General features: G+C 43.8%; 1 protein-coding gene across 2 annotated transcripts in view; it reads right to left on the reverse strand.

Annotated features, from left to right (window-relative positions):
- Positions 1–1,568: 1,568 nt before the first annotated feature.
- The window catches only part of mcm3ap (minichromosome maintenance complex component 3 associated protein), a 64,087-nt gene continuing 52,436 nt past the window's right edge, over positions 1,569–13,219 (reverse strand). For both annotated transcript variants that reach the window (XM_034021414.3, XM_059031979.1), the window contains 5 exons: positions 12,087–12,374; positions 5,506–5,635; positions 5,237–5,422; positions 4,558–4,696; positions 1,569–2,511 (listed from right to left, as the gene is read on the reverse strand). In XM_034021414.3, the coding sequence (XP_033877305.3) occupies positions 2,362–2,511; positions 4,558–4,696; positions 5,237–5,422; positions 5,506–5,635; positions 12,087–12,374 (893 nt within the window). In that variant the 3' untranslated portion in view covers positions 1,569–2,361. The remainder of the gene's footprint in view (positions 2,512–4,557; positions 4,697–5,236; positions 5,423–5,505; positions 5,636–12,086; positions 12,375–13,219) is intronic.

A 13,219-nucleotide genomic window follows, 5' to 3' on the forward strand; every position in this document is an offset into this window, starting at 1 on the left:
AAGAAGCAAGATGGCGTCTGTTGCTGGTTTAGTTGTTTTAGGAGTGTATGCAGTGGTCTTTTCCTCAGCTTGGTTTCAGAGCCGCAGTCGACAGGCCGGTGCATCTCTGCCTGCAGCAACTGGCACTTGCAAAAAAACTGTTCCTCTTCAAGCAATGACAATAAAACAAACGTGACCTGTGTGAAATGCAGAAAGTATCTGCAAACATCATGTCTACCTTCAGTCTGTCATGTGCAACGTGATCTCTCAGTTCTGTCCTGTATTGACAAAGGAACCTGAGAGTCTGTAACCACGTTTATAATGAAATGTTATTAAAAATTAACACTTTGATCAATACATTGTGACGGCTGTTGATGGGCATTTTGCACATGCCTTGATCACCAGGACTGGCAGCTCCGTCATTGGGCACCTGGTTTTTGTTCACCAATAAATCAGTATTTCATGTCCACTAATGATTGACTTGTTCACCCGGAGAATGACTTGCCCAAGGGAGCCCAAGCCAATAGGCATTGTGATTCCCATGGGCCTCCTGTTAAGATGTGTCACTGATGTTACACATATTATCATTACATTGTCAGTTTAGTGTGTAAAGTTGAAATGATAAAATGTGATTCTTGTTAATTGTGTTTTAGAAGAATTCAAGTTTGAAGTGTCACTTCTTTCATTTTTTGCAACCTGTCAACAACAAGTTAAAGTAACAAAACCTTTGGAGCCCATGGCACGTCCTGAATCAATGACAAAGAATTATAATACTCAAAAATCAAGAATAATACTCAAGAATTATAATACTCAAGAATTATAATACTCATGCTTAAATAAACAAAAAACCCTAAGAATTCTTTGTGAGGAATCTCTGAGGTCACCCATTTGCAAAGTGGCTCCACACATCAAATCTGCTTATTTAACAGGATTGAACCTAACTGAATTTTACACAACTGTGGATACTGTGGATAGAAATACATTTTGGTTTCAATACAAAAGGCTGCTAAATTAATATATAACTTCACTTGATGTGGCCCGGACATATTCAGCAGAACAAATTCTGAGGAGTTTCATGCAAATTCACCATTTAGTATTTTGATAAATGTGCTTGTCAACTTACAAGCCATGTATAGTCTTGTCTGGGGTGTTCACATTATTCTGGCAACCTTAGAAATGAACCAAGCAGCCCTTTTATAGCTCAAACTGTACTTTAACTCAGGGGTCCCTGTGTCTGCTGGTTTTCATTCCAACCAAGTTCTCAATTACTTAATTAAACTAATTGAACTGATAATTTGCTTAATTAGACCCTTTTAATTGTTTTCAGCTCTTAAACAGTTGCATATTTCAGGTTAGCTATACCATTTGATAAGTAACTTGAACTATGCAACTGTTTAAGAGCTGAAAACAATTAAACAAGGTATAATTTAGCAAATGCAGTTCAATTAAGGTTCTAGTTAAGTAATTGAGAGCTCAGTTGGAATGAAAACCAGCAGACACAGGGGGTCCCCAGGACCAGGGTTGGGAAACCTGATTTAACTCAATCATGAGGACTCTGGTAGTGCCAATACATACAATTAAAAACAGTATCAAGTGATTCAAAACTTTATTTTCTACATCAAATCAACTTTAAGGCAAAGTCCCACATCACATACACATCTAAAATCAGAAAAGAAGAAATTAATTCACTCAGTATGTACTGTACTTTGAATTACAGAAACATATATGAATGAACAAAATAAACAAAAAACCCCACTGGGAAACATGTTAAAGTCTGGATACAACATGGGTTGATCTATATATACATATGTACCAATTATCAGTGAATATAGTATAGGTTAGCAGGGAAATTGTGTACATATTAGGTCATTTATCTAACGACTTAAGACTGTATAAATAAAGCATTGCTGAGCCTACAGCCTGTGTCTATGACAGTAAGTCTTGCATTTTGAAAGACACGCTACTTCTCTGGACCAAGTCATTTAGAGCTGTGAACAGAAATCATGATTTTAGGTGTATTCATAGCTTGTTTATTTTAATCTCTTAACAGTTCTGTGATATCCATGCTGATAAAACAGCAACAGTCTGCCTCTAAGTGGCTCTGTAGATTTGGAAGAACACAGCTTAAGCTAGAAGTTCTAAGGGCAACATTAGTGGCAACATTAGTGGCAACACAAGTACTTAAAAATGTTTTGTCCTTGCAGGATTTTCAGTAATTCTGTCTCTCTAGTCCTGGACCAGTGCCAACTGGTGGATACAAGTTTTCAAAAAATAGAAATGCAGTCAATATGTTCATTTTTAATATTTGAAGGATATTATTTAAGGATTTTACAGCAATGCTTAATTTTGCTCACTGGGATGTCCACTAGGACCACGTCTCACTCAGTTGTCCACCATGTGAAGGAGAGTGCTGAGCTGGAGCTCACAGGCCAGCTCCTCTTCCTTGTTGGCTCCAATCAGTCTGTCCAGCTCTTTCAGACGCTCTCCCAGGGAGACAGGAGCTGAACTCAAAGAGTCACAATCCGCCATACCCTAAAAAGATAACCAAGCAAATGCGAATCAAAAAGAGGGGTGTATTTAAGCAATAAGGCACGAGAGGGCATGGGTTGTGCTGGATATTGTCACTTCTTGGTGCGTTGTTAGGCACGAGACGCAGTCGAGTCCCTGCAACCAACCAAAAAGTGACAATATCCAGCACAACCCATGCCCTCAAGTGCCTTACTGCTTTTGTAAAACTGATTTATAAACGTTTTATTATTATTATTATTTTTCTGACTAAACTATAAAAAAAAAACCTTGCTGTGTATCTGTGAAGTGTCTGCCTTCTTGCACATTCTAGGTAACATTGTTGCTAGGTAATCTCCTCCCATTGGCTCTAGCGTATACCAAACAGCGCAAGAGTTTGAGATGCTTTGTTGGGATGAAGATTATTAATTATTATGTAATTAATTTAAAGTCAAATTGTATTTTATTTTTAGAAAGCTAGTCATTTTAGCATTTAACAGCTCAGTTTGTGTGGTATTAATTTCATTTTGTGTGGTATTGTGAGTGTGCGGCAGTAGAGGAGAGAGACAGTGAAGAAAGACGAGATTAAGACATTGCGTGTAGTAATGTAAATACTGTCAAAATATTCAAATATCTACAATTATAAATTAACGAAGAGTCAGTTTCACAAAACGATGGCTGATATCAACTACAGGAGAAAAATAAAACAGAATATCTGACAACTGGATCCGACCGAAGTTACAGGAAATGACTGGTATGAACTACAAATAAGACAGCGTCTTGTTTAAAACAGCAAACTGGTTCATAGCGCAACATGCTGCATGCTGATTGGTCCATCAGTGTTCCAAGACGTTACAATATCCAGCACAATGTCATGATTAGGAACTACTTGGGAACAAAGGCAAATCACTGCATCTGTGCTAACCACGTATCACTGCGCCAAAATCAAAGAAAACACCTGTCAAAATACCTGCTGTCATGGAAGATACTGAAGACATCAAGGTATCTTGTCATAGCTTCCAGTTTATATTAATTTGCACTACAAACCAGTTTGCTATTTTAAGATGCTGTTTTGTTATTTTATTTGTAGTACATACCAGTCATTTCCTGTAACTTCGGTCAGATCCATATGTCAGATATTCAGCTTTATTTTCCTCATTTTAGTTGTCATCAGCTGTCGTTTTGTGAAACTGACTTCATTTTTAACTGTGGATATTTTTATATTTTTCAACAGTATTTACATTACTACATGCAATGTCTTAACCACCCGACTCTCACCTTTCTTCACTGTCTCTCCTGCTTTACTGTACTGCACACTCACTCTCTTTACAGGTACAAAAATGTAACATTGACGTGCTAGAAAAAAAAAACGAGAAATGAAATACCACAAAAAAAAATGGGACTGTCAACACTTATATAACTGGCTTCCTTGGAAAAAAAAAAAAAAAAAAAAAAAAAAAAAAAAATACAATTTGACTTTAAATTAATTACTAATAATGAATAATCTTCATCCCAACAAGTGGATACCCAGCAACAATGTTACCTAGAATATGCAGAAAGACACAGATACACAACTAAGCAAGGTATTTTTGAGTTATTTAAAGTCAGAAAAATGAACTGAAACACATCTAAGCAAGGTTTTTATAGTTATTTAAAGTCTTTATTTAAAAAAAAAAAAAAATTGCATTTACTGAAACAAAACAAAAAATTTTTTTCATAGGGACTATTTTCTGTTGTGGAAGGTTATACAAAATGTTAATAAATCTTTAGAAACTATATAGATTTCTCCTTTAATTTTTATAACATGTTTATAAATCTGTTTAATAAAAGCAGTAAGGCACTTACTCGTGCCTAACAACGCACCAAGAAGTGACAATATCCAGCACAACCCATGCCCTCTCGTGCCTTATTGCTTAATTAAAGCAGACTTCACAGAGGCGTACTTGGAGAGATGATGTGGCAGGACATTTAACCCAGGTGTCTTGGCTGAATGCAAATCCATTGAGTATAGAAATGACGCTAACCACGATATATGTAAAAATGCACACATACATATGAACATAAAAATTGTACCTGTGTTACTGCTGCAGCAGATGGAGTGGTGGGAAGCATGGTCTCAGGGGCAGAAACCAGGGCTTGCGGGATATAGAGAGGCATAGAAAAGGAATCCAGTGGGTCCAGTTCCAGCCACTGCTGCAACTGCTTTTCAAACCTTCACAGGAATTTTACATGTTAGTTAAATAGCACAATTATATTTTCCACCCATTTGTCACAAAGAAGCTTTTCTACTTGTTTGTGCGCAGGGGGCCGTTCGGTCTGCTCTCGCACCCGAAGAAGCCTGGCTGGCTTTCCAGTAGGGCACTGCCAGGAAGGCACAGGCAGAGCCCTGACACTGAGAACACACATACACTACAGGGATGCTTTTAGAGGAATAGCCTATGTAGGATTTAAAAACAGCAAATCAGCCCTTTTCACATCCACCACTTCAGATTGGAAGTAAATACTGAACAAAGAGCACTATCAGCTTCTTTCACAGACCCTGGTTGACGTGAATCTTGGACTACTTTATCTAAGGCAATATTAGATTGTCCAAAATGAGTGCGAATGGGCCTGGTACAGCTCTGCAAAAGACCAGTGGAAAGATCAGTTTGTATGTTTCAATAGAAAGGAGGCAGTTTTTTTAACATTTATGGCATAGGGGAAATGGCTGCAGCACTGGTATACAGTCTGGCTTTGAAGTGTATTAACTTACATGTTACTGGCTGCTTTCTCTGCCTCTATACTAGAAAGTAGGCGGTCTGGCAGCAGCTCCTCTGCAGAGGCAATGTGGGTGATATCGAGCACACTGGTCCTTCTGCTCTCCACATGCTCTTCAGAGATGCTCCTCAAAACTCTCTGTCTTGAGTTCAGACCGGGCTTTGTGGAGAGGGGGCTTAACCTACAAGAAAAACAAAAGTCTTCTATAGGGTAGCTGTCCCACTCGGAGTCCAGAGAGACACTGCTGACAGAAACCTGGCTTACCCGACTGGATCCTGCTGCAGCTCCTCCTGGGTTTGCCTCAGTGCCTGTTCCCAGCTGGGTGGGGGTTTGTACTTCTTTACATCTTCTTTAACAAAATAAACCACAATATGACCATCTTCTGTTATGGCTTCTGGAATGTCAAACCCATAAGTTGTGTTAGTGCAGTCTTGGCACAAGAACTTAAGAACATAAGAAAGTTTACAAACGAGAGGAGACCATTCGGCCCATCTTGCTCGTTTGGTTGTTAGTAGCTTATTGATCCCAGAATCTCATCAAGCAACTTCTTGAAGGATTCCAGGGTGTCAGCTTCAACAACATTACTGGGGAGTTGGTTCCAGACCCTCACAATTCTGTGTGTAAAAAAGTGCCTCCTATTTTCTATTCTGAATGCCCCTTTATCTAATCTCCATTTGTGACCCCTGGTCCTTGTTTCTTTTTTCAGGTCAAAAAAGTCTCCTGGGTCAACACTGTCAATACCTTTTAGAATTTTGAATGCTTGAATCAGATCACCGCGTAGTCTTCTTTGTTCAAGACTGAATAGATTCAATTCTTTGAGCCTGTCTGCATACGACATGCCTTTTAACCCTTTCCGGACTATTATTATTATTATTATTATTATTTATTTCTTACATAGGTGAACGCTTGTGACAGGGATGGACGATTGGTCTGACGTCACGGCAGAAGGAGGCACAACAAAACAAAAAGGTATGGTGCAGTGGCGCGGGCGCCGTTTTATTTAAAGCAAACAAAAAATAAATATTTAAACAAAAAAACACTGCTCACCGAGCAAAATAAAATGGTAAACAAACACAAATCACGAACCCAAAATCTATAAACAAAGGTCAGGCTGGGCAACTACCTGTCACTGATCCTTTTACTTTTACTTTCGTTTTGTTTCTCTCCTCCCGTTCTCTCCTCTCGCTCCAAACACCCACCCCGAGTTGGAGATCTGCAGGCTTTTTATAACAGGTGACCATCTCCCGATTAGCAACAAATTAAATCACCTAATTAATTCAGGAGATGGCCACCTTCTGCACAAGTTTTAATTATTAATCCTGGCAGAGGACGAGCACCGATCTCGCCTCTGCCAGGACACGTTTTAAAAATAAACAAAACAATAACACGGCGCTACGCCGTCATAAATATAATACAATAAAAATAATACAAAATAAATACACTGCACAGGGGCGGAGGGGGAGAACACGATCTAAAAATAAATAAACAATGTACAGGGCTGCTCGCCCTGTTACATATCCCCCCCCCTTGTGCAACGCACACATGGCCCCAACGGCCACCTCCCCCCTCAGTCTCAATGTCCCGGAAGAGGGGGAAGCAAGTTGTTTCCTGGGGGGTGGCCATGGTGGAATCTCCGGCACCCCCCAATTCTTCGTGGCCGGCAGCTCCCTCCACACTCTCTCCTGCCGCGAAAGTGCGGCTGGTCTCCTGACCTTCCCCCTCCTCTTCATGGCCAGCAGTTCCCCTCCGTGGGGCTCTGACCACCCAAACTCCTGCCGCGAAAGTGCGGCTGGGGGAGCTGGTCTCCTGACCTTCCCCCTCCTCTTCATGGCCAGCAGTTCCCCTCCGTGGGGCTCTGACCACCCAAACTCCTGCCGCGAAAGTGCGGCTGGGGGAGCTGGTCTCCTGACCTCCCCCCCTTTCTTGATGGCCGGCAGCTCCCCTCCGTGGGGCTCCGACCACATGACCTCCGGCCGCGAAAGTGCGGCTGGGGGAGCTGGTCTCCTGACCTCCCCCCCTTTCTTGATGGCCGGCAGCTCCCCTCCGTGGGGCTCCGACCACAGTGTAGTGACCCCAGGTGAAGCAGGATCCCTGGCAACCCCAGGCGACGGCAGCGGCAGCGGACCCTCGGGAGGCGACGGCAGCGGACCCTCGGGAGGCGACGGCAGCGGACCCTCGGGAGGCGACGGCAGCGGACCCTCGGGAGGCGACGGCAGCGGACCCTCGGGAGGCGACACAGGACCGGCAGCAACCCTAGGAGATGCAAGGGAGACACAGGCAACCCCAGGCGATGCCGACGGCGGGAGGGGAGCCACTGGCCATGAAGGCGGCAGCAGGAGCTCCACTTCCCCCAATGGTGGTGGTGGTGGAGGTTGAGGTAGCTCCTGCTCCTCTCCTCTTGACAGTAAAGGCGGCAGGGGCTCCTCCTCTTCTGGCGGCCAAGGCAGCAGGGGCTCCTCCTCTTCTGGCGGCCAAGGCGGCAGGGGCTTCTCCCCTTCTGGCCGAGGCAGTAGGGGCTCCTCCCCTTCAGGTGGCCAAGGCGGCAGGGCTTCCTCCCCTTCAGGCCGCGAAGGCGGCAGGGCTTCCTCCCCTTCAGGCCGCGAAGGCGGCAGGGCTTCCTCCCCTTCAGGCCGCGAAGGCGGCAGGGCTTCCTCCCCTTCAGGCCGCGAAGGCGGCAGGGCTTCCTCCCCTTCAGGCCGCGAAGGCGGCAGGGCTTCCTCCCCTTCAGGCCGCGAAGGCGGCAGGGCTTCCTCCCCTTCAGGCCGCGAAGGCGGCAGGGCTTCCTCCCCTTCAGGCCGCGAAGGCGGCAGGGCTTCCTCCCCTTCAGGCCGCGAAGGCGGCAGGGCTTCCTCCCCTTCAGGCCGCGAAGGCGGCAGGGCTTCCTCCCCTTCAGGCCGCGAAGGCGGCAGGGCTTCCTCCCCTTCAGGCCGCGAAGGCGGCAGGGCTTCCTCCCCTTCAGGCCGCGAAGGCGGCAGGGCTTCCTCCCCTTCAGGCCGCGAAGGCGGCAGGGCTTCCTCCCCTTCTGGCTGCAACAGGGAAACCAGCAGGCATGTTCCCTCTGCTGGCGGTGGTGGAAGCGGAACCAGCAGGCATGCTCCCTCTGCTGGTGGTGGTGGGAGCAACACACAGTCCTCCCATGGAGACGGAGGTGGCACCAGCAGGTATTCTCCCTCTGCTGGTGGTGGTGGGAGCGACACGTCGTCCTCCCACGGCGGTGGAGGCGCCACCAGCAGGTATTCTCCCTCGGCTGGTGGTGGTGGGAGCGACACGTCGTCCTCCCACGGCAGTGGAGGTGGAACCAGCAGGTATGCTCCCTCTGCTGGCGGAGGTGGGAGCGACTCACAGTCCTCCCAGGGCGGTGGAGGTGGAACCAGCAGGAATGCTCCCTCTGCTGGCAGGTACCTGGGCTGTGGACCTTCGGCCTTCCCCCTCTTGGGCCGTGGACGCACCGACTCCCCCCTCTTGGGCGCAGGACGTTCGGGCTCCCCCCTCTTGGGTGCAGGACGTTCGGGCTCCTCCCTTTTAGGTGCAGGACGTTCGGGCTCCTCCCTTTTAGGCGCAGGATGTTCGGGCTCCTCCCTTTTAGGCGCAGGACATTCAGGCTCCTCCCACTCCAGGTCCGTGTCTTGGAAGACCTCCAGGCAGTGGTGCTCCTCATGCCCGTACCTCATGCAGTTGGTGCACCACTCCTCTTCCCCTCGTTCCACTTTTCCTCTCTTCCTCCTCCTCACCTCTGTCTGTGTCCCCTCCTCCTGCCATATGGGGAAGGTGCCAGGGGAAATGTGCCATGGCTCCCCACAGTTGAAGCACCACTCCTCCCCCAACAGGCAGGTAAGGCAGACTTGCTGCGGCTGTTGCTGCAGCGGCTGCTGTCTCCTCATCCTCCTTCTTCCTCCCATCTTCCTTTCTCCTCTTCACTCCCCTTTTCCCCCTCTTCACACACTCAAAAAACGAAAAAAAATGAAAAAGATGCAGTACCCTCTTCTGCCTGCGTCCTGGAGGCGCTGCAATCCCACGCAGGACACCACGTGTGACAGGGATGGACGATTGGTCTGACGTCACGGCAGAAGAAGGCACAACAAAACAAAAAGGTATGGTGCAGTGGTGCGGGCGCCGTTTTATTTAAAGCAAACAAAAAATAAATATTTAAACAAAAAAACACTGCTCACCGAGCAAAATAAAATGGTAAACAAACACAAATCACGAACCTAAAATATATAAACAAAGGTCAGGCTGGGCAACTAGCTGTCACTGATCCTTTTACTTTCGTTTTGTTTCTCTCCTCCCGTTCTCTCCTCTCGTTCCAAACACCCACCCCGAGTTGGAGATCTGCAGGCTTTTTATAACAGGTGACCATCTCCCGATTAGCAACAAATTAAATCACCTAATTAATTCAGGAGATGGCCACCTTCTGCACGAGTTTTAATTATTAATCCTGGCAGAGGACGAGCACCGATCTCGCCTCCGCCAGGACACGTTTTAAAAATAAACAAAACAATAACACGGCGCTACGCCGTCATAAATATAATACAATAAAAATAATACAAAATAAATACACTGCACAGGGGCGGAGGGGGAGACCACGATCTAAAAATAAATAAACAATGTACAGGGCTGCTCGCCCTGTTACAACGCTATAGCAAACGAAAGGGTGGGGCGGGGCTGGAGATGCCTAGTGAGTGCTTTGTTGATATGCAGGGCCATTTAAACCTGTTTGACTGTGGGAAAAAAAACTTTTAAACAGCACGTCTAAAATTAACTGCGCGTGTGAAAATTAATTAGACCTGACGTGCCTGACGCGTGATTAATAAATGGACCGCAAAGGGTTAAACCCGGGATAATTCTGGTCGCTTTACTTTGCACTCTTTCTAGAGCAGCAATATCCTTTTTGTAACGAGGTGACCAGAACTGAACCTGAGGCTAGTGCTCCTTTAACAATCTGCTCATTTGTAAGTGCAGATTTGCAGTGCAAAGGAGAATATCCCCCCATTTGCTTCTATGTATTACTGTCTCTGCACTCGAGGATCTCAGGCATGTTTAATAACATCACCAGGATACTTTACAATGTGCACCAAACGATTTCCTCAGGAATGTTTAATAACAACACCAGCATACTTTACAATGTGCACCAAATGGGGCAGCAGTGCGGAGTAGTGGTTAGGGCTCTGGACTCTTGACCAGAGGGTCACGGGTTCAATCCCAGGTGGGAGACACTGCTGCTGTACCCTTGAGCAAGGTACTTTACCTAGATTGCTCCAGTAAAAACCCAACTGTATAAATGGGTAATTGTATGTAAAAATAATGTGTGAAAAATAATGTAATTGTATGTAAAAATAATGTGATATCTTGTAACAATTGTAAGTCGCCCTGGATAAGGGCGTCTGCTAAGAAATAAATAATAATAATAAAAACGATTTCCTCAGGAATGTTTAATTACATCACCAGCATACTTTACAATGTGCACCAAACGATTTCCTCAGGCATGTTTAATAACAACACCAGCATACTTTACAATGTGCACCAAACGATTTCCTCAGGCATGTTTAATAACAACACCAGCATACTTTACAATGTGCACCAAACGATTTCCTCAGGAATGTTTAATAACAACACCAGCATACTTTACAATGTGCACCAAACGATTTCCTCAGGACCCCAACATTTTCTTCTAGCTAGAATGTTTTTGGAGCTGATAGGAACATCCCGTCAGCATTAAGAAACAGTTTCCTTGGCTTTACCTGCTCCGTTGTGCCATGGAGATGCAAGACGGTCGCAGGAGATCATTCAAAATTAGATTTGGTGTGAATTTTGTTAAATTTCATTTTTATAATATAAAAAACACTTCCAAGTCAGTGAGTGAAGTGTGATTACTGCAAAAAATAAATGAGATGGGATGGGCTTGCCAATCATGCAAAGGTTAAGCATGAAGGTGAGCCCCAAACTGTTCTGTTTACGAAACACATTTGTTTTGAACATTAAGGGACTTTGGGCCAGATTCATAAAACTATTATCATTATTTAAATGCGTAACATACTTTATTCTATAAAGTCATTCCACCAATAACATTTCAGTGCTCAATGATAAATACAGTATTTTAAATATATATATAATTCCCCATGGTAATGTATTTAGTTGCTGGATAATTACAATTAATATTTAAACTCCCATTTGAACCCTCCCCTCCATTTCAAACTTCCGAATAGTTATGAGCATTCTGTTTGACATCGTATTTAGATTTCCCCATTTTGTTTGACATCGTATTTAGATTTCCCCCATGTTGTTTGATATCGTATTTAGATTTCCCCATGTTGTTTGACATCGTATTTAGATTTCCCCCATGTTGTTTGATATCTTATTTAGATTTCCCCATGTTGTTTGATATCTTATTTAGATTTCCTCCATGTTGTTTGATATCTTATTTAGATTTCCTCCATGTTGATTTTCTATTCAACAGATAAAGGTTGTTAGCATCCACAGTAATGTGTAAATATTAAAACAAAACATCCCATAGTAATAGTACAATTAGCCCTAAAGGAATGATGTTGTAAAATAGTTATGTTTGTTGTACGATCATAATAAGTTTCAAATCTATACGTTTTTCAGTTATTTTTTGCACATGCAATCGATTCTCTTCCCAAATTTGAAGTGAGATAGAAATATTAAGCCTAGCCTGTAACTTGGTTTGCTCAGTATCCCTGACAGTTCCATTCTTGTCAGCTCAAGTTACAACACTGCACTGCCGCAGCAATGTGCCCAAACAACTGATAAGGTATAAAGTACTGCTTTAAAATGAGGACAGCTAGATCTGAAGTACTTAGAATTTAGCAATGAAGAGATATGAATACCTTCTGCAACAGCTGATGCTGGGGGTTTCCAGTCTCTCAAGCGATGGTCTATGCAAAGAGCCACAATGTCATCCCAGGGGACCTGGTTCATAGGGGGCCCTGTGGAGCAGCTCTCACTCCACTCAGCCTGGTTCACAGGGGACCCTGTGGAGCTGCTCTCGCTCCACTCAGTGTATACTCTATTCAGGAGGTGCTCCACCTTGGATATCAGGATTGGCTGGGTCTGCTTAGATGAAGGGATCTGAGATGCATACTGGAAAATCACTGCACACACAGCGGGCCAGGGAGCTGTCAGAATTACAGAAGATAAAATCAATGCATGTACATGTACTTTAACAAGAAAATGCAATCAAATACAATATATGCATTTTTCACGGTAAAGATCATGGTCGAAAGTGCTTTTCTTCTTGATGTAAAATGTTCTTAAGTGAAGAACACAAATAAAGAAACCAGATTTCTTCCATGGCTCCAAATAAAGAATTCAATTGGCTACAGTCAGGTCAGAAATGAGTCCTCTTAAATAGGGTTTGAGAAAATGCATTCTACTTAATGAATAACAAAGCATTTCTGGAGGCGATACTAATAAATAAATCAATAGCAGACCTGCTAACCTTGACATTTTTTTTTGAGTAGCACTCTTTCACGCAGACATCTCGGGGGGGTCCGGGGGGCTTCCCCCCAGAATTGTTTTAGGGTATAAAACAGCTAAATGCTACACTCTGGTGAGTTTTGAGTATGAATTTTTCAGTAAGCAAAATAATGAGATTAGCTATGATTGTTTCGGTTTTAAATTTAATTTTGTTTACCTTAGTATAGATGAAACCTTTTTAATTTATACCAACTTATTTCAAGTACAGAAAATAGCCATTTTTTGTAGCATGTTTGTATTTTATTTACTGTCAAAACATAAATTGAAATGTATAAGCTTCTAAAACAGAGAAACAAAGCACTTTCAAAAAAGGAAGAAAATAACTTGTAAATAGTCACCTACTCAGCACCAAATGTAATAGCTATCCACAAAGTGAGTTGTTTGGAAAAGAAAGGAATCCAATAGGTCAAACTGCACTTTCAGATCTTGAATGTTTAGCTTCATAGGTGGCTGACTTGGCTTTCCTGAGCAAGGTGTCACTAAA

Source organism: Acipenser ruthenus, chromosome 10 (assembly GCF_902713425.1).
Source record: "Acipenser ruthenus chromosome 10, fAciRut3.2 maternal haplotype, whole genome shotgun sequence".
NCBI classification, from domain to species: Eukaryota; Metazoa; Chordata; class Actinopteri; order Acipenseriformes; family Acipenseridae; genus Acipenser; species Acipenser ruthenus.